General features: G+C 37.2%; 1 protein-coding gene across 4 annotated transcripts in view; it reads right to left on the minus strand.

The window, feature by feature from the left end:
• Window positions 1-396: 396 nt before the first annotated feature.
• Window positions 397-26,277, minus strand: part of LOC107606041 (solanesyl diphosphate synthase 3, chloroplastic/mitochondrial) — a 38,121-nt gene continuing 12,240 nt past the window's right edge. The window contains exons 2-12 of one of the 4 annotated variants that reach the window (XM_016308007.3): window positions 19,042-19,128; window positions 18,078-18,158; window positions 17,880-17,951; window positions 17,508-17,642; window positions 11,594-11,680; window positions 10,892-10,963; window positions 2,678-2,763; window positions 2,297-2,429; window positions 1,963-2,052; window positions 1,492-1,590; window positions 397-685 (exon numbers count right to left, since the gene is read on the minus strand). In XM_016308007.3, coding sequence (XP_016163493.1) covers window positions 509-685; window positions 1,492-1,590; window positions 1,963-2,052; window positions 2,297-2,429; window positions 2,678-2,763; window positions 10,892-10,963; window positions 11,594-11,680; window positions 17,508-17,642; window positions 17,880-17,951; window positions 18,078-18,158; window positions 19,042-19,128 — 1,119 coding nt within the window. In that variant the 3' untranslated portion in view covers window positions 397-508. Of the gene's footprint in view, window positions 686-1,491; window positions 1,591-1,962; window positions 2,053-2,296; window positions 2,430-2,677; window positions 2,764-10,891; window positions 10,964-11,593; window positions 11,681-17,507; window positions 17,643-17,879; window positions 17,952-18,077; window positions 18,159-19,041; window positions 19,129-19,310; window positions 19,533-26,277 lie in introns of those variants that run through there. The other 3 variants (XM_088493659.1, XM_088493658.1, XM_021106369.2) reach the window with 3 other exon arrangements.

A 26,277-nucleotide genomic window follows, 5' to 3' on the forward strand; every position in this document is an offset into this window, starting at 1 on the left:
ACTTCTTAAAAAGCTATAATTTAGTTTTGAAAATTACACCAAACATTAACACTGCTACTTTTCATAAGTCAAAAACTAAAAAAAGTAACTTTTAAAACTTCCCAAACGAACCTAAGTACAACTAACTTATTATTAAGAGTATCTAGTTGTTAAGTGTAGTTATTTACAATATCAGTTCCTATATTTTAGTTATAGATTGTTATTATCTGTTATTTGTTTTTTTAGTCAATTCTTAATTTCTGACTCTTTTCTTAGCCTCTGTTCTCAGGTGTATATGATGGGGGATTCATTGGCTTTGAGAAGTCTAATGTATGTTTTCTTGTTTCTTAAGCCATCATTCATTACCTCTTTTCTTGTTCTCTGCATCACTGCTTCTTGTGAGTTATGACAGTGAATTTGTTTTTTATGTTCGTAATTAATTCAGCATCTTTGAAAAGCTTTCACTTATTACTACAACAACTAACCAACCAATTATATCAGTGACTTAAGTTACAAGTAAAGAGCTAAGCTAGTGACTAACAATGACTCTTTGAGTAAGATTTACAAGGGCTCTCCTTGATTTTTTTACTTCCTCATCATCACTGTCTGGTAAGGAATCAATTGCTGCTACTGCAAGGTTAGTATGCATTACAGCCAGGTCTTTTGTCCTTTGTATACCTCTGCTCTTTCCAAGGTACTCAAGAGCCTATATTTGCAAATATAAAAAAATAATTAAACATGTTATTGGAAAAAAAAAAGAGAAATTAAAAACACATAATTATGAACTTTCCAAGATAACCCTTATATATTTGTTGTTAAAATGACAAGCCTGCATGTCAACACCGCATGATGCAAAAACATGATATCATGATCACAGAAAGAATGAAATGAACTTCAAATCAACCACTACAAATTATACTTAATGCACAGCAGAACTTGCTACAGGTCAATACATCTGAAACTTTTTGAGGGGCCAAGAATCTTGGTATATGTCACATGCATATTTGCTCTTGGGTTGCTGCATACACAAGACAGGATTTAAATCCCTGACACTTGCTTAAGCAGACTAGTGAGCTAACCACTAGACTAACCCAACTTAGTTAATAGGAACACTTGTTCATCATAAATGATTATGGTATATCAAATATTTGATAATGGATGCATGTGTTATGTGTTAGCGTACAAGGGTCTTTGAGATTCTGACAGTCTGACACTAACACGTATCAAATAAATGTGCTTTCTAGGCAGTTGGACATATGCAATACGTTAAGCTTGGGAAGAGTTGATCCTTGACATTAAGCTATCAAAACTTTTCATCCATTTCCTTCCCAATTCTTAATTAACCATAAGATAAAATTGGCGCAAGTATTTTTCATGCTTCTAATCCCAGAGAATTTTTCACACGTTATTTCAATGGAGATACTATCATAATTGAGCTTTGTCTTGGCACAGGGTAACTATTACTTTCCAAAGGGAGAAAATATTGATGAAATCAGTCACATATTAACTTACAATATCAACATTGTCAGGGTTGTCAAAGCCCTTATCAACAACTGCACGCAGCTGAGGGAACTCCTCCATTGCAAACAATATTGGAGCAGTTACAATTCCCTACCAAATTGGATCAATAGCGGGTCATAAGAACTCAGTATTGAAGAAAGGCAGAAATATAGTCATGGGAAACAAGAATGAACATGGATAATGTATTTGACAAAATGATCATATCGTGGATTCATATGCTTTCATAAAAATATATTAAACTATAGAAAAGTTTTCAAATGTATCCGAAATAGTAGTTTCCAGTAATCTTAAGTGTTATATATATATATATATATATATATATATATATATATATATATATTGACTGAGATCAACTATTAAAATTATTGAATCATTGGTGTACCTAGTACACTTGAAATTCTTCCTAAACTATATTAGATAAAAACTCAGGACTAATGAAGAATCAGAAGTATTTGAAAGTACATGGCGAATGTCTGACAAAAAACCCTTTCCAAGGGAAGCCGATGTGCCTGTGAAATCAAGCACATCATCTATCAACTGAAATGCCAACCCCTACAAAAGAGGAAGAAGGGGGGGGGGTGTTCAGATTATGTTGTCTAGAAAAAATAAATTCACCAACATTCACATATGAAACAAGCACTGGTATATGAAAAGATATCAGCTGAAATGTTGCTCCGATGCCAGATAAATTGAAGGGCACATCTTAAAGGCTCAGTGCAATATCTTTCTTTCTATAAAGACTGGTTATTTAAAAGTGTAACATGATACTTAAAAATGAAAACCCAGGTATACAAACCAGATTTTTTCCATAGTCAAAAGCAAGCATTGCAATTTCTGCTGTTTGGCCAGCTAGGACGGCTACTGCCTTGCAACTATTTGAAATCAATGATGCAGTCTTGTAATATGTCTTCTGCATATAATATTCCATACTGAAAATATAAACAATTCTTAAAAATCCAACAAACGCTTCCAAGACTTGCCCCTAATTGTGTAGTGCAAGAGAAAATCAAATAAACTTACTATCTATCTAACTAACTAATAATTACATTGGGAAGTTTTTACACAAACAATAAGTAACTCAGATATAGTGGTACAAATTATGTAGAATGAATATAAACTTCCCATGTACAGAGACCACAGAAGCATAGTCGGCAGTCGTCACAAATACAATGCATACCTATACCGCTGATCTGCTGTCGTACTCATTTGCATGATCTCTCCTGTTACAAGATCATCTATAGCTCTTGCCACCAAAGATACAACCTGCAGAAGTACAGTCCTTAGGTAAATATATGGTGTATTTTCCTCATCTTTATACTTTTTTTTGGGTACAAAGGAGGCCCTAAGGCCGAAAAAAAAAAAAAACTAGCAAGCTCTAGGAAAATAGGTTCCACCACAATCAGCTAAAACCAGCAAGAAAATTTGGCTGGGGGGTTGTTCATAATAGGCTTCATGTTGACTGAAGTTCAGAATGAGGTTGGCTAGCCCATCAGCTACTTGATTGGCTTCCGGTAAGACTGAAAGTGAGTCAAGTTAGCTCATGATCCAGCTCGAACTTGACTCGTTAATAGCTCGATAAGCTAAACTCGTGAGCTAGTGAGCCAAATTTGAGCCTGATATTGAGTTCATAAATTAAATGAGTCGAGTTTGAGTTTGGATAAGCTCAGCTCATTAGCTCGTGAGCTGACTCGATATATATATATATAATCTTATTTATATAAAATTTTAAATTTATTTTTTATATATAATTTTGTTGTAGGACATAAATAAAAAATTTATAATTTATTGATAGATAAACAATATATAAAATTGATCTTTTTAAATATTTTTTAAAATATATAAGTTGTAATTTATTGATATAGAATTATAGATTATGTTCCTATTATTTGAACCAGCTCGTGAGCTTTCGGTGAGCCGAGCTTGAGCTTAAGAAAGAAGCTCGATTGTTAATGAGTCAAGTCGTGAACCAAGCTCAAATTTTGTGAGTCGAGATTGAGTTTGGTCTAGTTCGACTCACTTCCAGCCCTACTTCCCGGTAGACATGTCTCAGCTCCACGCTCCAGTTACTACTAAGGAGATTAAATATCCATCTAATAATACGCGTTAGAGCAAGATGCTTATAGGGGGATTTCTAATAATCTCAATACTCAATAGCACCTTTGGAATCAGAGTCAACAATAAACTTCTTGATCCCCAGCTTTCAAGCTATTTCCAGGCCTCGAAAAATGGCATTAATCTCGGATTCAATAAACGTAACCTTATCCATTTTCACAGCAAATCCATAGTTCCATCCTCCAACCTCGTTCCTTATTACACCAGCACAACTGGACCAGGATTACCTTTAGATGCCTCATCAGTATTCAATTTGTACCAATTTTCTGGCGGAGGTGTCCAAACTATATTGATAGTACGGTAAAACCGGTCCTCCTTTGAATCACTCAGACAACAACCATATTAAGCAAAAACTTATTAATATACTTTACTTTAATCCACACTGGGGGGTTGGCATTATTATGCCAAAATTCATTTCTATACTTCCAAATCATCTAAGCTGTGATCATGAAAACATCTTTCCATCTCATATCACTGTTCTTCCCAAGATCCTTCTCAAAATTGATACTTATCCAGTCCTTTAAGTTTAGAGTAAAGAACAGGTTTGTGGCCTAGAGATCTAGAAATTGCATCCAAAGACTAGATGCTCTGGGCAATCCCTGATAGCATGGAGGGGTGTTTCGGCTTCATTGTTGCAGCAAAAGCAGGTCGGGTCACTACCATTGTTCCACCTGGCAACTCTGGACATGGTTAAGAGAATGGCACAGCTGCAACATAAAAAATTTAGCCCTTTGAATTCCTTTCCAATGCCAGATCCTTTTCCAAACAGGGTCATTTTGGAATTGATTCACAAACAAATGGTTATAGGTGTGTTTGATGGTGAACTCACCTTTAGGGTTGGGTCTCCAAAAAGATCATCAACACCATCAGTAGACTTCGGCGGGAGAAAGTTAGAAAGCTTGGCTATCATGTTGTCGGGAAGCACATGATTCAGCTCGCGAATGTTCCACTTTCCATCATCTTTAACATACCAGTTCAGGTTTCTTTCCAAGTCTTCATTAGTAACTAAAGGGGAAGCAAAAGTCTCAAGCTTGACTCCTTGTTCCATCCACTCATCTTTCCAAAAGTGAATTTTAGTTTCATCTCCAACAATGAAACCTGTGTTGCAAAGGATCTTAGGCCACCATTTAACAATATCCTTCCAAAGTGTCGAGTCCCCATTTTTGCACACGATTCCCTGAAGAGGATTGCACTCCATTCCATATGTTAGAGAATCAATTAGAATCATTAGAATTAATTTAGATCAATTAGCATCGTCTATATTTATATAGCATATCTGTACATTAATTGTAGGATTCTATGTCTTTATTACTTTGATTTATTTAGCACCTATAAATACCCCTTGTATATTGTACCTGAGATACAACTCAATAATACACTTTTCACATCATTCTCTCAGTCTCTTGTTTCTAACATGGTATCAAGAGCTTAGGTTTTTCCCATGAAAATTAGTTCATAGTCCTTTTTTTTTCCTCTTCCGGCAGTGTTCTTTGGTCTCTCTTTTGCTCCCTTTTCAGACGCTTTGGTTCGTCACCGCCCTTACCACCGCCTTTGTCTCGTCGTTGCGAGTTCAACGAGTTCAGCCTCGTCACCGGAAACCACCGCACGCGCCGCCACCCTCCGTCTGAAGTTCGCCGTTCGTCTGTCTCCGGGCAGTACTTTGTGCTCCGTTTTCAACCCTTTCCTGACGTTTAGGTTCCTCACCGCCGCCACCGTCGCCTTCAACTCGTTGCAACGTTTTCAACGCCACCGGAATCATCGCCAGACTCGGCCGGACGCGCCGCCACGCGCCACTTGAAGTAGGCTGTCCGGTTGCAGGTGTTCTTCTTCCAGAAGCATTCGTCGCCGTTGGATCAGCGCTCCAGATCAACGGCTCAGCAACGCCCACGTGTCAGCCAGACGAGAGACGGACCGCATCCGATCCACGCGCCCGATCCGACCCGATTCTCTGACCCGCGCGCCACCACGCGCCCAATAAGCCGCTGACGTGTCTTGCCTCTCCAATCACCCCGTGCCACGTGTCATTACTTGTTGACGTGGCTGCTGACGTGGAATCTGACGTGACTGCTGACGTGGCAGACAGTGGGACCCTTCCTAAGGTTTTTTGGTGAGCTCTTTCCGATTCCGCGCTCTGTTTTCTCGTTTTCTGCCCCGAATTTGCAGTTTTCTTCTTCCTTTGCTATTTCTTCTATTACTATGGAAAAACCGGATGTCTTTCAGCCTATCCCTGTTATTCTTAATGGCTCCAACTATGCACATTGGGTTGAAGCCATGCGAGGATTTCTTAAAGGGAGAAAATTATGGCGATATGTGACTGGTGATATTGCTTGTCCTGTTAAGCCAACTGTATCCAAAGATGGTGCCTCCAAATCCAAGGAGGATGCTGAGAAGGAGAAGGACTATGCAGAGAAATTGGAAGATTGGGATAGTAAAAATCATCAGATTATCACTTGGTTCCGCAACACTTCTACTCCTGGCATTCACTTACAATTTGGGCGTTTTGAAACTGCTAAAGAGGTATGGGATCATTTGGCGAAACGTTACACTATCTCTGATCTCTCTCATCAGTACCAACTGCTTAAAGAACTTCATAGCCTTAAGCAAGAACGTGGCCAAGCAGTTTTTGATTTTCTTGCTCAGATGGAGATTATTTGGGATCAGTTGACCTCCTGTGAGCCTGTTCTTAAAGATCCCACTGATGCTAAGGCATATGAGGATTATCGGAACCGGACACGTCTCATCCAATTTCTGATGGCACTTACTGATGACTATGAGCCGGTCAGGGCTTCTCTTCTTCATCAGAATCCCTTGCCTAGTCTTGAAGATGCTCTTCCTCGTCTTAAGTCTGAAGAAACGCGCTTGGGATTGCTTCGTTCTAAAAGTGAAACTGTCTTTGCTGCCACCGACAGAAAGGGAAAAATCTGTCGCAATTGTAATCGGCCTGGGCATTCCTTCTCCGACTGTCCTTCTATTGAATGTCGTAAGTGCAAACAAAAAGGCCACATTGGCTCCAATTGCCCGAAACTGTTCTGCCATTATTGTAAGCTCTCGGGTCACTTGATTGCTACCTGTCCTACTCGACCACCACGCTCAGATCAGAACAAGTATCAACCTCGTCCCAACCACTCTTCGCATGTGCCTGCCTCTGCTGCTGCTGCTACTGAGTCCACCTCTTCCACATCTCTCAACCCACCTTCTGTCTCTCCATCAGATATTGAAACCCTTCTTCGACAACTTCTCTCTTTCTCTGGTAATACCCCCGCTACTCTTTCCACCCCTCCAGGTAATTCTAAATGGTATTTTGATTCTGGTTGTTTCAATCATATGTCTCCTTTGCGTCATCTTTTTTCGTCGTTGTCTCCCACTACAAATGCACCTTCTGTTAACACTGCTAATGGTTCCCTCTTGCATGCTACACATCACGGGGTTATTTCACAGTCCAATATTCATCTTTCTGATGCTTATTTTATTCCAAAATTGAATTTTAATCTTATCTCTGTCGGTCAGCTTGTTGAACTTGGTTTTGATGTCATTTTTTCAAATTCTGGATGTCGTGTGCAGGATCGTCGGACGGGAAAGATCATCGGGACTGGATGTAAGGTTGGACGTTTATTTGAGCTCGAGAACCTTCATGTTCCCTCTACCCATATCTGTGCTGCTTCCTCTCCATCTACTCTTCACTTGTGGCACCGACGTCTTGCCCATAGCTCCTTAGGCAAATTACGTCCTCTTATATCTACGGGTGTTTTAGGTCAAGTTCAAAATGAGTCTTTAGATTGCATTTCTTGTCACACTGCAAAACAACCTGCCTTATCCTTTAATAATAATTCCTCTATTGCATGCTCTCCTTTTGATCTTATTCATTCTGATGTTTGGGGACCCGCTCCCACCGCTTCTATGGGAGGGGCTCGATATTTTGTCCTCTTTATTGATGATTATTCCCGTTTTACTTGGGTCTATTTGATGACTAATCGTTGTGAGTTGCCTCAGATTTATATTAACTTTGCCACTATGGTTCGAACTCAGTTTTCAAAGGTCATTAAAATTTTCAGACGTGATAATGCTATGGAATATCGTGACTCCAAACTTTTACATTTTCTCGCTGAACAGGGTACTTTGTCCGAGTTTTCTTGTCCTGGTACCTCTCAACAAAATGGCAGAGCTGAGCGTAAACACCGTCATATTCTTGACTCTGTCCGTGCAATGCTTATTTCCTCTTCCTGTCCTGAGCGTGCTTGGGGTGAAGCTGTCCTCACTGCTGTTCATGCTATCAATAGACTCCCTTCTTCTGTTCTTGGTAACACTACTTCCTTTGAGCGTCTTTATCGTACTTCTCCCGATTACAGTTCTCTCCGTGTTTTTGGTTGTGTCTGTTTTCTCCTTCTTCAGCCTCATGAACATAATAAGCTTGAACCTCGGGCTCGCATGTGTTGTTTTCTTGGGTATGCTTCTGAACATAAGGGTTATCGTTGTTGGGATCCTATCTCTCGCCGTATTCGTATATCTCGTCATGTTGTCTTCTGGGAACATCACATGTTCTCTAGTTTCTCCTCCTTTGAGTCCATTCCTTCTACTCCATCACCGTTTTTTACTAACCCAAATGTTGATCTCTTTCCTAGTGATGATACTACAGGGTCTACCCCAAGTCCACCACTCGAGGCTCCTGATCCTCCACCTTCTCCATCTCCCGATGATTCCAGTCCGGACGGCGATCCCACTCCTAGCGTCATGCCTCCTCCTCCCACTCGTTCTTCTAGAGTAAGGAATCCCCCTCCCCATCTTCTTGATTATCATTGCTTTTCTACTATTCTTCATCAACATGAACCTAAGTCATTCAGAGAAGCCTCCACAAATCCAAATTGGCAACAAGCAATGCAGGAAGAAATACAGGCACTTGAAAAAGTACACACTTGGGATTTGGTTGATCCTCCTTCTGATCAGGAAGTTGTGGGCAGTAGATGGGTATACAAGATCAAGACTCGCTCTGATGGCTCTATTGACCGTTATAAGGCACGATTGGTTGCTCAAGGTTGTACGCAAGAGTATGGTATTGATTATGAAGAGACTTTTGCTCCTGTGGCTCGCCTTACGTCTGTTAGAGCTCTCCTTGCCATTGCTGCGATTAAAAGATGGTCTCTCAGTCAGATGGATGTGAAGAATGCATTTCTTAATGGGGATTTGAAACAGAGAGTCTATATGAAACCACCTCCAGGATATCCTTGTCCTTCCAGTAAGGTTTGTCTCCTTCGCAAGGCACTTTATGGACTTAAGCAAGCTCCTCGTGAATGGTTTGACAAGTTCAGCACTACCATATGCAGTCTTGGCTTTATTTCTAGTCCTCATGAGAATGCGCTTTTCATTCGTAAAAGCGACCGTGGAGTTGTTCTTCTACTTTTGTATGTTGATGACATGATTATTACTGGAGATGATGTTGATGGTATCTCTGATCTCAAGACCTCACTTCAGTGTACCTTTGAGATGAAGGATCTTGGTTCTCTCAGCTATTTTCTTGGTCTCGAGGTCATCTCCACAGATGATGGCATTTATCTCTCTCAGGCTAAGTATGCTTCAGATCTCCTTGCCCGCGCTGGGATTACAGATAGTCGCACCGAGTCTACTCCTCTTGAGCCTAATGTTCGATTTACCCCTATGGATGGCACTGTTTTGGATAATCCAACACTTTATCGTCAGTTAGTTGGCGGTCTCGTCTACTTGACTGTCACCCGACCAGACATTGCCTATCCAGTTCATGTCCTCAGCCAGTTCTTGTCTGCTCCTCGTACTACTCACTATGCGGCAGTTCTTCGCATTCTTCGGTATGTCAAAGGCACTCTTTTTCATGGCCTTTATTTTTCTGCCCATTCCTCTTTGACCCTTCAGGCATACTCTGATGCTGATTGGGCTGGTGATCCCACTGATCGTCGTTCTACTACTGGTTATTGTTTGTTTCTTGGCGACGCTCTCATCTCTTGGCGTGCTAAGAAGCAAACGTTCACTGCTCGCTCAAGCACAGAAGCTGAGTACCGTGCCCTTGCTGACACCACTGCTGAGGTTATCTCGGTTCGTTGGCTTCTCGAAGATCTGGGTGCTCCTCAGTCGTCCCCTACTGATGTCTTTTGTGATAACCGCAGTGCTATTCAGATTGCCCATAATGATGTGTTTCATGAACGCACCAAACACATTGAGATTGATTGTCATTTTGTTCGGCAACGAATTCTTATTGATGTTGTTCGTCTCATTGCTGTTGGGACACTGGATCAGACTGCTGATATCTTCACGAAAGCTCATCACTCGACTCGCTTCCGGATTTTGTTATCCAAACTCAAGTTGGTATCCTTAGCTCCCACTTGAGTTTGAGGGGGGATGTTAGAGAATCAATTAGAATCATTAGAATTAATTTAGATCAATTAGCATCGTCTATATTTATATAGCATATCTGTACATTAATTGTAGGATTCTATGTCTTTATTACTTTGATTTATTTAGCACCTATAAATACCCCTTGTATATTGTACCTGAGATACAACTCAATAATACACTTTTCACATCATTCTCTCAGTCTCTTGTTTCTAACACCATATTTTCCCCAAAGCACTCTGGCCCAAAGCAAATCACGATCCACCAACAGATTCCAACCTCTTTTCACTATGAAAGCATCATTAACCAGCTTAAGATCTCGAAATCCCAGCCCGCACACTCTTTAGGGGCAAGGATCTTGTTCCACCCTATGAGATGAGCTTTCTTAGTCTCCGGATTGTGCCCCCAGATGAAAGCTCTTTGCACACATTCCAAATTACTACAAATGCTCTTTGGCAATTGCAGATGCTGCATAGGATACAATGCCATGGAGCCAATGACCGATTGGGCAAGCGTGATTCTACCAGTCATAGAGGGTCATTACTTTCCACCCTTGAAGCTTTGACTGAACTTTATCAGTAATATTGGCAAAATGGTTCTTATTGATTCTCGCTCCTTGAATATTAGCCATCAATATCTACTAATGTCTCTCGTTTCACAAAAACCACTTCTAGACGAAATATTCTGTCTGGTCTGAACAAAAACATTTTTAGAGAAATAGATGTTGCTCTTGTTCTGATTAATTCTATGGCCAGAAGCATCACAGAATGATCCCACAAGCTCCATAACCGTTTCCAGTTGATTGACGGAAGCCTCAGCAAAAAGAATAAGATCGTCCGCAAACATAAGATGGGAAATGGACGGACACTCATCTTTATACTTTTACTATACAAAATGTCAGCCACATGCCTTTGGGCCTTACCTCTGTGTTCTGCAAAGAAGCCAAAGCAACAACAGCCCTAGAGAGCAAAAAATCCCCCGCCAACACTGCCAACTACATCAAAAGTTATAAAAAGGAAGGATAAAGATAAACTACCAAAATTGCTCTTGAATTTTAAAAAAAAGAAACTTCTATTTTTGTTTACTTTAAAAATGTCCTCGAAAATATTTTAAACACAACAAAAATACCAACGGGTAAATATATATTTTTAAAAAATATTTTAGAGATGGAATTTTGCTACAATTTTTTGTAAGTATGATTAGAAAAACCAAACATTTTTATCCTTAAAATTTTGAGATTTTATGCTAAGTAGATTTTTTTTTTTGGTTAACAGCCAAGAATACTTTTAAAAATAAAAAAAGTATAGAGATTGAATACTTTTTTGTATGTATTTTATAAATAATTTATCCAAAACTTCCTACAAATTTTAGATTAAATACATAAGCGGTTTGTCAAATATAAAAAATGTTTGCCATTTATAAAAAATACTTTTATTTATTGTTATCACATTTTATATTTTAAGAATATTTTTGTTATTATAAAAAATGGATGGTATTTTTGTTAGTGTTATAAAAAATAGAGAACAATTTTAGTTGTATCAACTGTGAACTGTGGAAATATCATTAAACATTTGAGAATAAATCGAAAATACTAAGCAGCTAATATGATCGAAACTCAATATACCTTATTGCCCATTACAATATTTAATGAACCAATACCACGTCTCGTGTCTGCATCATCCAGAATATCATCATGAAGAAGACTAGCCACCTGTGGCAAATTATAACACCATTAGTTTGGCATAAATCCAAAACCCCCTCCCCTCAAAAAAAACCTCCCAAAACAAATAAATAAACTTAATATCATAGCCACGTTTTTTTGTTTGGGGGAAGGAGGGGAAGGGGGTTGTTTTGGTTCAGCATGAAAACAAGCAAAACACCGAGTCAAACTGCAACAAAACAACTAATTTAATATCACTGGGTGCTTTCCCCAAAAACTTAAGTGACAGTAACTCATTCATAATAGAGGGAGCACGAGGCAGCTATTTTTGAAGACAGAAGTGCACAAAAGGTAATTTTATTGTCTTATTAGGGGAAAATAGAAAGACCACGAGAAATGATCATGTATGGCTTGAATGAAAAGTTTTTGATAGACATAAAAAAAACAGCAATTAACGCATAAAGTGATTAAACTAAAATGGATGAAGATGTAAATAAAAAAAAAAAAAAATTCATGCCGGATAGACAAATTGGAGGCGTGCTATCTTTTGAGATTATTTGATAACAAAAATTCCCACTAAAGCTTAAGGATAGATTTCACTCCACAAGTAGGAATGACAATACCCTCCGAATCCGCGGGTACCATCTTGTCCTTACTCGTTCGGAGCGGGTAATTCCCGCCCCGCACCGGGGTGAATTTTTAGCAGAGTGAGTTCTTGTTCCGGGCGGGGTGAGGCCGGGTTTAGGTAATACCCGCCCTTACCTACTCCGGTAGATATATAATGTATATAATATATATATAATATATATATAAAATAATTAGTAAAATGATTAATAATATTGTATCATATTTAAAATTTTATTTTAATTTATGTGATGTATGTGATGATAATTATATAAATTTTAAAATTTAATTTTATTTATTGAATTTTAATAATTATAGGGGCGGATAGGGACGAGGCGGGTTAGGGTTCAGATTTTTACTACCCGCGGGTAGGAGCAGGGCGGGTTTTATGCGAGTTATTGTAAGGCGAGGCGGGGTCGGTAGAGCAAAAACCCGCCCCTATCCGCCCCGTTGCCGCCCCTATCCACAACTGTCTAATTATTGCAATATGGGAGTGAAGATTGTTCGGTAAAAACTGAACAAGAATATAAACTACACAGTAGCTATGAAAAAAGTGGTGGTGTTTTTGTTGAATATTATTATTTGAGGTATTTTGTAGCATTGTGGATGTTCAGAGTTGCCCTGACACAACAACACGTAAGGGGCGTGTTGATAGAGATTCCTTGTTACTTTTTAGAGATTTACTTTTGAAAATGAGGCGCACACGGAGCAACACGCAGTGGGCATGTTGACAGAAATTCTTCTTCGCTTTTTAGAGATTCGTCGCTGCTTTTGGACATGTGCTCCATCGGGAGCATGTTGACTACTCTGTGTCATAGATTCCTGATAGCTTTTTAGAGATTTTTCATTGCTTCTCGCCACGTGGCGTGCCACGAGCAACATGCAGGAAACGTGTTGACTGTATTTCCTACATGTAGGAGACAAATATGCTCTGGAGACAACAGCGCAATAAAGACTTTGCCCTTTAAATTTACTCAAGAAGCTCCTTTGGTTTATCTGCAATACATTCACCTTTTTACCAAACTACTGTCTCCGAAGAGAAGAAACAACGAATAGGGAGAGAACGTAAGAAAGAAAGCTTAGAGAGTGAGGCAAAAACAGAGTGTTGAGTTTAGGGAGTTTAGTGCATTTAGAGTAAGATTTATACATAAAAAAAAAATGATAAACGTGTGTTTAACAAAAATTGTACGTGATTATATGACACTGGAAGAACATATTATCAATTGAGGAACTCTTGGAAACCAGCAATTTTTAGTAGTTTTGGCCAGCATAAACATTAAACTGTCTTTAACAAATAAATTTTACTAATTTATATGTACAAACTCAGAAAAATATGAGTGCAAACTGTATTGATTAATGTATATAAAATTAAATTCTTGTAAATATAGATGTAAATTATATGCTTCTTGTGTGCAAAACTTCTGGAAATATGGATGCAAATTATTGCTAGCTAAAAATGATAATATTTGCTATCCATATAGCATTGCTCTTATCAATTATTTAGACCATCTTAATTATGTATGTTTGATATTTTTGCTTAGTTACTATTTATTTGGTGGTTTAATTACTCTGTCGGTCCCTATACTTTTTTTCTTATCAATTAGGTCCCTATATCATATCAGATTTTGTAACTAAGTTCCTACCGTAACAAAAACATTGAAATTAACAGAATATTCTATTAAATTATATAGAACATTCAGTCAGTTGTTAAGCATATTCGTTTTGCTTAACGGAATATTCCGTTAATTCCAGCGTTTTTATCACGGTAAGGACTTAATTACAAAATTTGATATGATATAGAGACTCAATCGAAAAGAAAAAAAGTACAGAAACCAAATTGAAAATTCAGTAAAACTATAGGGACTAACAGAGTAATATAAAGTTGATATTATTTTAGTTTCTAAGTTATTTTTATTTTTATTTTTTGGTTAATATTATTTTTTGTAAATTATTTTTTATGATAATATTATTTTAATTTAATTTGTAATTATTAGAATTGATAAATAATATAAATATTAATAAATAAATTTAAAAAATTTCTATTATAATTTATAATATGATTATTTTTTGTCATAATATTAGTTTATTTTAATTTGTAATTATTAAAATTAATAAATAATATAAATATTAAAAAATAATTTTTTGGATTTATTTTGTTATAATATTATTTTTCGAACATAATATTATTTTAATTTAATTTGTAATTATTAAAATTAATAAATAGTATATATTAATAAATAATTTTTTTCTGATTTTTGTTATAATATGATTATTTTACGAAAATATTATTTTATTTTAATTTGAAATTATTGAAATTAATAAAATAAATAATATAATAATTAATAAATATATTTAATTCTAATATTTTTTAAAATATTATTAATTCTAATATTTGTGTAATTAATAAATATATTTTGGTTGTACCAGGCTAACAAGAACCTTCTGTCTTGTAAACTTAATCCACTGGAAATGTGGCATCCAGCGGCTGATAACGCCTTACAAACAACAGGGTTCTACCAGGTCTCGAGAATTGGAAAGATAAAAGGACATGCTGTGTTGTTAACTGCTCTTGTCAAAAAGTGGAGGCTTGAAATTCACACATTTGTATTGCCGGTGAGTGAGGTTACGGTGACAGTCGAAGACGTGGCACATTAATATAACCTACAGATTGATGAAGAGGTTGTGACCGAATAGACACATAGTAGACATGATTTCTTAGTCAACCAAAGCATAGCGATTTTTTGCAGCGAACCCACTGTCAGTAGTTCCTCCAAATGTTACGTAAAGTTGTCATAGGTTCGCTATATGAAGGTCGTCTCTCTTAACACTTCTTCGTAAATTACTACGGAAAGAATACCAGGAATCAGCGGTCTCGTCCTCCTCGATGAAAAAAAAATCAACACAATGCTTTAGTTTCCATCTTGTGTAACTGTAACCAAAATAGCACCTTTATATTTTTTGTAAAGGTATGTGCCATCAACCTGAACTAGAGGCTTACAATGCCGGAACGCTTTAGTTCATGGACTGAAATTTCAAAATATCTGGTGAATTATCTTAACATCGTCCACCTCTACACTCCTGTTATACAAGGATTGTGTTTCTTTTTGGACAAGTGAACCAGACATCTTCTAAATCATTACCATGCACCAAAATGACAAAACTTGGTAAGATTTTTCTCAGCCACCAAAAACTTTTTTGATTGACTTCTGCTTTACAAACCAAATCTTTTGATAACTGATGGTATAGTTGAACTTGGATTAGACTTTCACAATTATAGATTTCACCTTCAGGGATGGGTCGATTTCAACCAAGGGCCTTATAGCCTTAGCAATCGTGTCTGACTCAAACTTGGAATGATCATGTGAAATCGTTCCCATGGTGCACGTGTGCCTCCCATTGTATCTTCATATCTTCCAACAATCTTTCTTTCGTACTAAGCTGGCTCGGATAAGCCAATCGCACCAACGGTATCTTGCATTTTGCATAGAACGTCCATGACTCAGACTCATAAATAGTTTAATCGACTCCTCTAAAGATAGTGTAACTCCCAATTGCCGCGACGATTGACTTTCTAAAATTGTATTTCATTCTGACCTTGAACTCCTCATCCTCAGAATCAGCAATACCTACAAAAAAAAAAACAAAACAAATTGTCACTTACCGATCCATCCAAAATATAAATTAAGAAAAACGTATTGTCCACTCCTTACGTACCTATATTCACATATTCGGGGAATTCTGACGCATGCATGACGTCAAGATTCAAACTACGCATAAAAAGTGGAACATCCATGGGTTGACTGATTGCGGGTGGAACTACCACATTTTCCATCATTGCCTCCCCCATCACCATCCTCTTCCTCGTCATCGGCTACGTAAGTAGTTTCGAAATCCTTTTTGCTGTCACTGTTCATTTCTTCATACACTTCAACTCTGTCATCTTCTATGTCCGAGTCCTGTTGAATCCTATTCGCAACTATATGTTCAAACTCAACATACAACTCAATCTTTGGCTGTTGCACCCGAGTTTGCTGGCAAATATGAAACATACACTGAATACTTGTTTCATCAATGATCAGTATAATATCAAATTATATTAAGCCGTCAAATATGATAACGAAACTCCTGTACAGAATATTGCTTATTTTCTTTAAAATATCACTCTTTATGCTTTGACAGAAATCGTACTGTAGCTCCGCAAACGTCATAGTACATGGAACCACAAAAAAAAAAAAAAAAACGGATTCTCACACACAAAGCTCACCCCTCATGTGTATTTCGTTAATCTCACCATTGTGATACACCATTATATTTGCAGTATCCTCCATCACACCAATAACACACTAAAACAACTCTCTCGCAATGAAGTAAAATGGTACCAAGTTTCGCTTTTATAGGCACAGCACCCGACACGCAGGTCGCGTGTTGAAATCGGATCAAATCAACACTTGACACGTGTGCAACACGCTCCCTACGTATTGCCTGGATGTTCTACTCGCCACGTGTGCAACATGCGCCTATTCATTGGCCTCAAGCTCGCCATGTGTCCAATACTCGTCCTACGTGCTAACTCAGCACACCCCTGCATGTTGGGCCTGCTCCCCTTGCAATGTCTACCCACTTGCAATTACACTAAAAATGCCCATTCCAGCTAAAACACCACAAATTTTTTCATATAGAAAAAAATGAGCCTTATAAATGGTGTAAATTGCTATATGGTTCACAACAAAACACTATGGTATTATCTAATCCATGTAGCCAATTCCACCTTGTGAAAAAAAAAGACTTAGTTGCTTTTGTTGTTGTTTATGCATTCCCTAATTAAAAAAATTTAAATGGTTTAAAGATCCAAGTTAAAGGTAAAAAAAATATAGACTTAATTATAAATTTGAAAAAACTATACCACCAACAGAATAATTAAACCTAAAATTATCTATCTCTCAGCCTAAAAAATATGCATTTTCCCTAAAAACAACTGTAACCTACAGGCAGAGATCATAAATACAATTCCATGCTTTGTTCAAACTTAAGTACAAGACATTTCTTCTTCCAATTCTGACTACAAATTAATGAACTTAATCAGTTCAGATTTATCTGTTTTATATTTCATAGGAATTCCATCATACAATCATAAGCCAAAGAAAAAATATAGATCAATAACCAACTACCATGTAAGTTCTATTTATTCTTAAGAGAATCAACATTGTCAAAAAAATATACTTATTTAATATAGCACATTTTTTAAAGGACTCACATGGATCATCTCAGTTATTTGAGCGATGCATTGCTGTCTTGTGCGTAGATCTGACGCAACACTGCCTCCTTGGTCAAAATGATGAGGTGGTTTGGGTGTTGATAGTTTTAATGCTGTTGACATTAACAATAAAACCTGTAGAGATATCCATACATCAACCATAAGCATCAAGGACAACAGAAAATATGTTGCTGCCATTCACTTTCCACATAAAATTGGAGCTTTAGTTTGAAAAGCCCTAGTCCATCCAACAGTCTAAACATTTAGGTTTCCCAAATATTTCCAAATTCCAATATTATAAAACACAGAAGAAAACAATTTTTGGATAAGAGATTAAAAATTAGATCAGATTACAACTAAAATTATTCTTACAGTTGGACGAAATCTTTTTCCTTCAACCCCCACTCTGAAGAAGTATTCAGCACTTAAGGAAAGATTAGGAACCTGTCATGATATTCAATTTCACCATGAGCTACACTTGACTTTAAACAGAAATAAGTTTTGAAATTTTTTGTTACTTCCAAGCATATGCATTAAAAGTAAAGAACAAACTTACAAACAACTTAATACCTCAGCAACTACCATTGCTCGCAAGTTGTTAGCAACAAGTGATAGTTCATCAGCAACCATGGAAAATGGATCAAATTTATCCTGAGAAGTAACATCAGTGCATATGTCTCAATAGAAGAGTGTGAAAATCATTGCGAAATGCAAGATTGAAGAGACATTCCCAACTAAATTCTTAAAGGGTATGATGAATTAGTTAACCTGTACTAGTCGAACCAGTTTAAGCTTCTCTGAATAACATTTAAAGTTATGGATATCCTAATAGTGAAATTTATAAATAATGTAGCAACTCAAACAGATTTTTCGAATTTTGTTCTACAATGTAAAAACTTTTATGTAAAGAAAGTGAAATGATATAGCTTTAAGCCTAGAGTAAATTTCTATAATGGTCTTTGAAATTTACGGTAGTATCCAATTTGGTCCTCAAGGTTTCAATTTCACTATAGTGGTCTTTCACATTGAACTCCGGTACTATAATGATCTTTGGGCATCTTTCATGATGACTTAGTTGTTTCAGTGCTTACGTGACTATCATGTGCCACATTAGAATGTGCAACGACTTGTTTAACTGGCGAAATTATAATTTGGATCCAATTTAATCTCCCCTCTCTATTTAACGTTCATAAGATTTAGGAAGAATCAAAGAATATTAGGACTAAATAGAGAGGGAGGGATCAAATTGGATCCAAATTGTAATCTGGCCAGCTAAGCTAGCCCTTTGTACACTCTAACATGGCACACGATAACTACAACACTAAAATAGCTGAGTCATTATCGGAAAAATATGCCCAAAAACCACTATGGTACACGGAGTTCAAATCCGGGAGACCACTGTAATAAAATTGAAGCATCAAAGACCAAATTGGATAATCTCATAAATCTCAGAGACCAACGTAAAAATTTACCCTTTAAACCTATAAGCAATGGGATTCAAAACAGTGTTAGAAGTATGCATAAATGAACTAACCTCAGAAATGAAGTGACTTTTTTGATGGATTTGATATCTACTACAATGCAATGCTGGCAAACCCTTTGTAAAAACAAAACTTCTGACCTACATCTCACAATTGAAGCATTAGTAAAGTAAATTTCTCCAATTACTCTAATCAACCAAATTTCAATAGCATCAATCTTCCGCAGTCATAATATTTTAAAAATAACACAAACCGTAAAACCAATGAAAATAAATCTCCATAATTGGCAATTCATAATTCACTGGTCTAACCCTCCACGTACCCCTGACCCCTGTAGCAAGAACCATTATTCATGATTCGCTTCATATCAATTTCAAATTAATGAAGAAATAAGAACCGACAAAAATCATCTAGTGATGATGTAGCTAGCAGTCAGCATCAATTTACCTAGGCGAAGCTACGCTTTTTTGAACATGGTAAGGTCGGACAGACCCGACTCGAAAGATCCATTATCCCATATTCAAACTGTTCCCTCTCTCTAGTCCAAAAAAAAAAAAAAAAGAGTGAATACCCCATCCGGCCCCTGACAATTATCTCGAAAGGACAACGAGGCCCAAAAAAAAAAAACACCCAATCCGGCCCTTGATAAATTTTTTTTGGCACAGATTAGCCCCTGTGCCAAAAAAATAACATTTATTATTTTTTGGCACAGGGGCCTCGTTGTCCTTTCGAAGTAATTGTCAGGGGCCGAATTGGGTTTATTTTTTTTGTCAGGGACCGAATTGGGGTTTTTTTTTTGTCAGGGGCCTCGTTGTCTTTCGAGGTAATTGTCAGGGGCTGATTTGGATTTTTCTCAAAAAAGAACAAAAACTGTTCCCCCTCTCCCCACTCCCTCCCTAAACGAAACTCTGGTTCTACAACAACACCGTCACTGAACTCACTAAGACGACTAGCTACGTTGATTAATTTTACTTGTAAAGTTTTTTTTCACAGTATCATGTAACTTGGCATGCCGAGGACTAATCTGCTGTGATACTGAGCTCGATTTGTCGCTGGCCAATAAATTGCTATAAATTGCTGACCAATAAACTAGAGAATTAACCACAACCCCAACCCAACTTGATTAATTTTACTTGTAAATGTTTTTTCGAAACAATGCCCCCAAAAATAAAACCATGGCGTACCATGGGCCAACCAAACACCGAAGCCCATGACATGATGTAACTCTAACCCATAGAAAATTAAAAATATAAAATCCCATCCACAAAAAAAATTAAAAAAAGCTAGTATACTTATAAAAATCGAACCGGATCGAACAGTTTAACAAAAAAAAATCAGTGAATTAGACTTCTATCTAATTTGGTTTGATATTTCGACCGTTTAAAATAAAAAAAAAATAATCAAATTCATTTGAACCGAACAAAATATGTGTGAATCACTGTTTTCTATTCATCAAATTCATTTGAGCCTTATTAAAATGTCTCTTTACTCAATTATCTTTTTACTACATTATGTGTTTATAATATTATATATTAAAACCTAGTACAACTTAAAAAAATAATTTTTATTTGTTATATATATTTGTACACATAAAATATATATGTTATATAAGAATTTATATTATATTATAATTATATAATTTAATTAGATTAAACTTAAGTTATATAAAATATTTATTTTATCTTTTAATAATAATTTTGTATTTTTTATTTTTATTATTAATATTTTTATTTTGTTATAACTTTAAATATTTATTTTATTAGAATTTATATCATTACTAAAATAAATATTAAATATTTTAAATATTTACATATTAAAATATTAGTGAATGTATATGTTCTGGCAAGGATACTCTTCTCCGAGATATAGCTCGGCTTTATTTTTTCTGTCACGATGACGTCTCGGTCCGAAAGCGTAGCACCCTTGTGAACTTGAACCCGAGCGTGGTACCTGCAAAAAGGACTCCGACGCTCAAGTCAGTGGGAGGTTACTTGAATAAAGTGAGTAATCAATGAGGTGTTTCAGTGGGTTGTTTCATGATCTGCCCTGTATCGTCGGCCCTCAACTTGATTTATAGTTCGTGCAAGGTTGAATTATTCCTTGGTTGGTACCGAGATCTTCGTGGCCGACATCAGTGCGAGATATTTACTTCTATATGTATACCCCGTGTTATACTGAGCTTTATCTGAAGTTTTCTTTTACTGACTTTCAGTGTAAGGTTTTGACCCAGCTTAATTGCGCTCCATCGCAGTTGCATCCCAATTCTTGGGCGTTCCTTCGAGCGTTTGAGTGTCTAATGGACTTTTTGAATTTTCCTGTTTCTCCGAACATCTTTTTTTCATTGTTTCAGTCTAAGAGGGTTCGAAAGGGTCTGTGGGTTATTCTTAGTAATTTCCTTGGTCGTTCTCTCTTCTTGCTGTACAAATTTTATTTTAAAAATTTCAAATTGATGTTTGTTAAGGTTCGGTCTTTGGAGACTGAATACCCATTTTATTTAGATAACAAGTTGATAGAGAGGTTTCCATTGTATTGGTGCCTGGAACCATTGCAGATTTTGGAAGCCGTAGAGAGGAGTGAGGAGGAAAATATATTTTTGGATTATGTAATAGAATGTTTTGCTGAGGGTGAGTGCCTATCTATTCCGGAGTTGTTAAGATTTGATAGAGAAAATGACAAACAAGGGTTAAAGGCTTATATAGGTAATGCATGTGGTTTTTAGGTTTTTATCTGTATTGTTTCGACTACTGATATTTTGTTGTTTCGTAGGTGGACGTGTGCCAAATTTGAACACTTCTCGTCTTCAATCTTATTTGAAGAGAAAAGGCGAGAAGGGTGTGAGCAGATCGGGCATTGTGAGGGAGGTGGAGGGGAGATGCCGCTTTCTCTACTGCTCAGGTTCCTTCTTCTCCCAAAAGGAGGAAAATGGATTCCGAGAAGTCTCTTGAGTTTTTGTCTGAGGGGAATTATGATGTCGGAGGTAAGCCGACTTATGAGAGGCAGAGGAAGCTTCATGGATTCATAGATGGTGTGAATCCTCAATTTGTTTGGAGTGATAAGTTTCTTTTTTCTGAGCTTGCTGATCAGGTGTCCTGATAAACCCCATTTTTAGGATTTATCTTGTGTAGAATTTAGTGGATTTTATCAACTTTTCTCACATTTATTCACTAAAATAGCATGGTTTTGTAATTCTCCCTAATTTGTGTTTAAGAGTTAAAACATGTTTTTTAGGCCTTTAAATTGCTAATTTTAATTCACTTTAATTATATTCGATGCCTTGATATGTTTGTTGAGTGAGTTTAGGTTTTTAAGGGAAGAATTGGAAGGAAGAAGTGAAGAGAAAAGCATGCAAAGTGGAGAATTTATGAAGAAATGAGGATTTGAAGAATTCAGGGCGACGCGTATACGTGGCCCTTGCGTACGCGTGGGGAGAACATTTACCAGGCGACTCGTATATGTGGCCCATGCGTATACGTGGGGAGGAAATCTGCCAGGCGACGCGTACGCGTGACCCACGCGTACGCGTGACAAGCGGCATGTGACCAACTAAAAGGCAATACGCTGGGGGCGATTTCTGAGCCATCCAAGTCCAAATCCAACTCATTTCTGAAGCTATTAGAGGCTGAATTCAAGATGGATCAAAGGGAGAGCAATTAGATAGTGTAGGAATCATGCTTTAGGTTAGTTCTAGAGAAAGAAGCTCCCTCTTATCCTTCTTCTCTCTAGAAATTAGGGTTCTTAATTTGATTTCATCTTAGATTTAGGGTTTAATTCTTGTTTTCAATTAATTTTTCTTGCAATTTCTTGTTCCTACATCTTTGTTCTCTTAGTTACATTGTTAATTTTTCTTTTATGCCTCTTTTTAGTTTATGAACACTCTTGTTAATTTCAATTTTTTTTAATGCAATTTTATATTTTATGTTCTTTTAATGATTGTTTGAGTTATTGTTGTTATTTTCTTGCATTGGGTAGTTTTAGATTTTATTATTTTTACAATTTAATATGCTTTTACTTTTATGCACACCAAGTGTTTGACAAAATGTTTGGCTTAGGTTTAGAGTAGATTTTGTGCATTCATGGCTTGGAAAGAGAAATTAGGTGCTCTTGAGTCATTAATACCCAACTTATGTTGGTGATCTAGAGTTGTTAGTTAATATTATTTTCATTGATGCTAATCTTTGGCTAATTTAATTAGTAAGTTGATTAGGACTTATAGATTGAGATTAACTAGTCTTATTTTTTTCTTCCGATGTTAGAGATAACAAAATAGGATTATCGCTTGGTGATTATTGTGTTATGATTAATGACTAGGATAGAAAACCTAGATTCTCATCCTTGCCAAGAATGCCTCTTTATTATTTGTTATCTTTAGTTGTTTGATTTACTTTCTTGTCATTTAAATTCTTGCATTTTTAATTTCTTGTTTTATCAACCCACCCCGTGAAACTCATAACCAATAATTGAGCATTCGATTGTAATTCCTAGGGAGAATGACCTGGGAGCAATACTCTTGGTTATTTTTATTGGGTTGAACTTGTGACAACCAAAATTAAACTTTGATTGAAGGTTATTTGTTGGTTTGGAACTATACTTGCAACGAAGTAATTTCTTTTACCGAGAAGAAATTCTAAACCGACGGTAACCTTCCATCAAGTTTTTTGCGCTGTTGTCGGGGAATTGCAATGTGTGCTTGTTATTAGTTATTGTATATATGTGAATATTGTGAATATATTTGCTTTTTGCTTTTTTGTTAGTTGTTGCTAGTTTTAGGAGTTTATTTTCATCATTTCTTGTTAGCTTTTGTTTTTATTTTCTCTTGTCACTATGAATTCTTATCACTTTGGCTATGAGTTTGGTTCTAACTATGTTGTAGGAGATGAGAATTACAATGACAACATGCTTCAACGATGGAACAATCGAAGATGGGAGGAGCCTCAAAGATTTGATCAATCTTCTTGGCAACAACCTTCCTAAATCTACTATGAGCAAGAGTCATTCTATAATTCATACCAAGACAATGGTTATGGTGGACCTCCTTGTGATTATCAACAACCACCACCATATACCTATGAACCCCCTCCTCAATATAGTCCTCAACCACCACACTCACAAGCTCCATACCACCAAACACCTCCATATGATCCTAACTCATACCCACCATACCATCCACCATATGAGCCATATGAACTATACCTAGAACCACCACCATTCCAACACCAATACTCCCAAGAGCCACCAATTCTATATACAACACCTCAAGACTCTCACCAATATGAACCACCTTCCAACTATGACATCTTTCTCCAAAATAATGAATCATCTCTTCCATCACCACCTTCATTTGATGAAACTTTCTAACTCTTCATGCAAGGATAAAAAGATCTCCATTCTCGCCTTCAAAAGCAAGAAGAGGAGGATCAAAAAGAGCTAGAGAAGTTGGGAACCATGGTGGCTACCATGACTGAAGCGGTTAACCACATAGCCTCCTACCTAAGCTCATTCAATCAAGACACTCCCATTGACGAATGTGGAGGACCAACCAAAGAGCATAGGGAGGAGAAGGACTTGGAGCTTCAAGGAGAAGAGAATGAGTTAACGTAAGAATTGCAACAAGAGGAGGAAGTTAAGATAATTGAACCGGAAGAAGTGGTTGAAGATTTAGGAGATGTTGAATGCAAAGAGGAATCTAAGGTTGTAGAGCCTTCTTCCATGGAGTTTGAAATTGATGTTGAGGAGGCTAGTGCACAACCTCCAAGGCATATTGTGAATGAAGGATTGGAAGAAATGGTACAAGCAACAAACCTTCCTATTTATGATGATTCCGCATCAACATATGATCCTTTTGAGATTGATGACTCCTTCCCCATTGAACTTGGATTTGATGTTGAGGTAGATTTCACTCAACCTCCGACTTATGACTTAAGTGATGGGGAAGAGCTAGAAGACATCGGTGAGGAAGTAATTGAACTTGAAGAAGCTTGGCAAGAGGTAGAGCTTGAAGAATCTTGTCAAGTAATGGAAACCCTTCAAAGAGGACGAACGGGAGTGGAAACTGCCTTGTCAAGACCGTTGGAAGCATCTCTCCCTAGGTCACCATCATCCATTACATCATTCAAGTGGGTAAAATTCATCTCTCTTAGCTTTCTTATGCCGCTTGAATATGGTTTACTAGAAACGAATGGTCAACTTAGGATGCTTTGTGTGTTGAAGAGTAGAAGAGAGATGATTAGTGGTTAGAATTGTAAATCAAGGTTCATTATGATTGAAAGTTCAAGGTATAGTTCTCCATTGATTGGGTCTAGGAGGATGTCTTGGTGTTCAAATGAGAATTCTGCTTACTTATCACCCGGATAGAATCACAAGAACTAACTTGAAGATGGGTGTAAGAACAAAGTTTGGGATCCCGACATATATGATAAGGATCAATTTTGGGAGCTCATGACTTGTGTAGAACTTCACCAAGGTTTGGTGCATTTGGTTGGAAATTCTGACAATCAATAGAAGTCCAAGCATTGGTGGAAGTTCAAGGATGACTTCAAGCACAAGCTATCTTGATGAGAGCTTTTCAAAATGTCCAACTTAAGGACTTTAAATAAAAGTGTTAGGTAGGAGACACCCCACCATGGTAAACTCTTTTCATTTTTCTCTTTTGTAAATATTGGTAAATTAGTTTAATTTCATGTTTAGTGTAGTTTGTTGAGTTTATTTGGTAATTTAGCATGTTTAATAAAGTTTGGTGGTATTTAGATGACTGTTTGGATATTTGGAATGCTTGGTTTGGTGCTAACATGAAAAAAAAAATTAAAAAAACAGGGCACCAATCCACGCGTACGCGTCACCCAGGCGTACGCGTGACCCCAGATTCCAACCACCCATGCGTACGCGTCATCCAGACGTACGCGTCACTCCCGAAAATCCACCATGCGAGAATGATACAGGGAGGGTACTGCTGCATGGGTGCCAAACAGAGAGTTGTGCGGGAAGGGTGCGGACACTGTGCGTTTAGCACGATTTCGTCCCACGCGTACGCATGATCCACGCGTACGCATCGCATCCTATTTCCCCATTCCATGCCTACGCGTCACCGACGTGTACGCGTTGCATCCATTTCTTCCACCCCATGCTTACGCGTCATCCACGCGTACGCGTGGGCACCCCTGTCTCACATACTTCTTTTCTTTTCTTCTTTCCATTTCTTTCCTTCTTCTCTCTTCTCTTCTTTTCTTTCCATCCTTCAACCATCATTTACCACCACCATTGACCATAATATTCTTTAGTTAATGAGTTAGTTG

Source organism: Arachis ipaensis, chromosome B7 (assembly GCF_059453495.1).
Source record: "Arachis ipaensis isolate K30076 ecotype BB chromosome B7, ASM5945349v1, whole genome shotgun sequence".
NCBI lineage: Eukaryota > Viridiplantae > Streptophyta > Magnoliopsida > Fabales > Fabaceae > Arachis > Arachis ipaensis.